Source organism: Scaptodrosophila lebanonensis, unplaced genomic scaffold (assembly GCF_003285725.1).
Source record: "Scaptodrosophila lebanonensis strain 11010-0011.00,11010-0021.00 unplaced genomic scaffold, SlebRS2 tig00000145-arrow-arrow-pilon, whole genome shotgun sequence".
NCBI lineage: Eukaryota > Metazoa > Arthropoda > Insecta > Diptera > Drosophilidae > Scaptodrosophila > Scaptodrosophila lebanonensis.
Window position 1 is genome coordinate 209,202 of NW_022060590.1, and position 2,260 is coordinate 211,461.

The following is a 2,260-nucleotide window of genomic DNA, read 5'->3' on the forward strand; positions in this document are numbered from 1 at the left end:
TGTGTAGCGAATGTCGAATTGATATTGTTGCAATTCTAGCGCCCATCGTGCAACTCTTCCTAGGGCCAATCCCTACATTGCACCACGTTTATTGCCTGATTTCCATATCTTACGTGGATTTGATCCTATGCCTCGCTGCTAACACACGTCTGGTCGTCTCGATGGTCGCCGAAGAAGAGAGCGAGCTTCCATTTTCGTTTGCCCTTCCCGCCTTCTTTCGTGTGACCTAATTCTCTTTTTCTAAAATCCCTATACAAGCGTGGGCGGTGATGCCGGCTCGTTTATTCTTCCTTTATTCAAAAGATCTTTGCTGCGTAACTCTTCCTGTATGTAGTGTGGTGAAATATAATTGAAACTTACGTCTAGTAGCAGAGAAACTTCAATGTGAAATCTTAAATCTAATAACAGTAGTGGAATCTTAAGACTAGTAACAAAAATTGGCACTATTCAGAACCGTGCAAGTAATAATAAAAATAGAAAAATCTTAGTGCTAATACAATTTGTGGCGCAGAATTTTACTGCGTTACATCCTCTCCTTTCTTCGGGGGGTCAAATGGATCAAAACCCTCCGAGTCTTCGTCCGTTCCACTTGAAATCGTTGCCCGTCCAGTTCTTTGGAGTAACGGGCCCGGGTGCGCTTGTGCATCCCTGACATGACGTCCTCGACCAGGTCCTGGGGTACTTTCCGGTCCTTCGTGTCGACCTTCCACCCCGTCGGTGCCACAACCCACTCCGCTGGTGCTGCTTCGCTGGTGGTCGCGTTGGTCGGGGCTCGTGAGTACCGCCGACGAAAGAGGGGACGGTTGTCCTCTTCGTCCGATGTTGCCGGCTCCCAGGTAGGCCGTTGGACAGTCTCGGGTGAGGTGTTCCGCCTTGGTTGACTCTGTGAGCTGTCGTTGCGGTTGTTCCGCGTGTAGTTGGCCGCTTCTGGTTGTCGGTTGCTGGTCCGGTCATCGGTGGTCGCTTCCAGCTCGACGGGCATGCATCGAGCCTCCTCACGACCCCTGAGTGCTTGCCGTGACTCTCTCGGTACGTTGAACATCGAACTCATCGTCTCTCCCGGGGGTAGGAAGATATCCACAGTAGTGGTGGTGTTGCGGGTCACTCGGGCACCATAGGGAGTGGTGATGTGCTGGTAGTTTTCTGCGGATGCTACCACTTCCCGGTAATAGATTTGCTCGTCGTCGCTGCTGGACTCGCTGGCCGGACTGGCTGCGTAATGCTCCAGCTCAGTCTGCGGCTCGGCGGGCTTGTATACCCCTCGTCCGCTCCTTGGGGCGCGTCGGGGTTCCGGCTTTGGTGACCTGGAGTAGGAGCCGCCGTCTTGATGGCCTTGGAACCGGGGTGGATATGTGGGGCCTCGAAAGCCGCGGTGAGGTGGTGCGTCCTCGTCGTACACCTCGCGCACATTGTCGGGATAGTGCCGTTCAGGTAGGTTGTCGCTTTCCGAGCTGGGAGGTGGTGGTGACTCTTGCCAGTCCCACTCATCCCGCTGCAGTGTTGTCCTGAATCGTTCGTCGGGCTGGCCGTCGTCGTTCTCCGGCTCGGATGAGGACAGCCACTCGTTGTCGTAAGCGCTGCTGGCTGGGGACGGGTCATCTGGTGACTGGCCGTCGTCGTTCTCTGGCTCCGATGAGGACAGCCACTCGTTGTCGTGAGCGCTGCTGGCTGGGGACGGGTCATCTGGTGACTGGCCGTCCTGGTCTTGGGGAAGGTATGGGGACGTAGACTTGTCGTCCTCCCAATCCTGCTCCGGCGACGATTGCCACGCACTGCTTCCAGTATTTCTCTCCATCTTGGCTTAACGAAAGTTGTTCTTGCTGTGGAAGATAAAATTTCTTGTTATTAACTTTGTTTTTGCAGGTTTTATTCCGCTTTAGAGGTGTGGCTTGCGCGTAAGGTAAACTAGTGTGAGTGTGGGGTCTCTGGCTAATACCCCTTATTATCTAATTACTCATCCAAGTAAGTGCGCCATGTCTTCTGGCTCATACTCAGGAAGTGGGTCACTACTTGGGCTTGGCGAGTGCTCTCTTGGTTAATCCTGAGGGTTGTGGGTAGCCTCGAGGATGTCTGTGTCGTCGTCGTCGTTGTTCGCTGCATCAGGGTGGTACTCTTTTAGGTCGGCCACGTTGGCAACTTGTTTCCTCCGGCTTCCCCCACGTTGGATGCGCACGACGTATGTGGATACGAACCTGACCACCTTGAATGGTCCGTCGTATTTCGGTGCTAGTTTTGCCGCAAATCCTTCGGCAGCTTTCGA

General features: G+C 53.8%; 1 protein-coding gene across 1 annotated transcript; it reads right to left on the minus strand.

Annotated features, from left to right (window-relative positions):
- Positions 1 to 523: 523 nt before the first annotated feature.
- Positions 524 to 1,795, minus strand: LOC115629396 (altered inheritance of mitochondria protein 3-like). The gene has a single exon (XM_030525851.1). The coding sequence runs from the start codon at positions 1,793 to 1,795 to the stop codon at positions 524 to 526; it is 1,272 nt and encodes a 423-aa protein (XP_030381711.1).
- Positions 1,796 to 2,260: the final 465 nt, after the last annotated feature.

Bases quoted from the DNA above. Each gene is read 5' to 3' on its own strand.
- LOC115629396 (XM_030525851.1), bottom strand. From the start codon at position 1,795: ATGGAGAGAAATACTGGAAGCAGTGCGTGGCAATCGTCGCCGGAGCAG.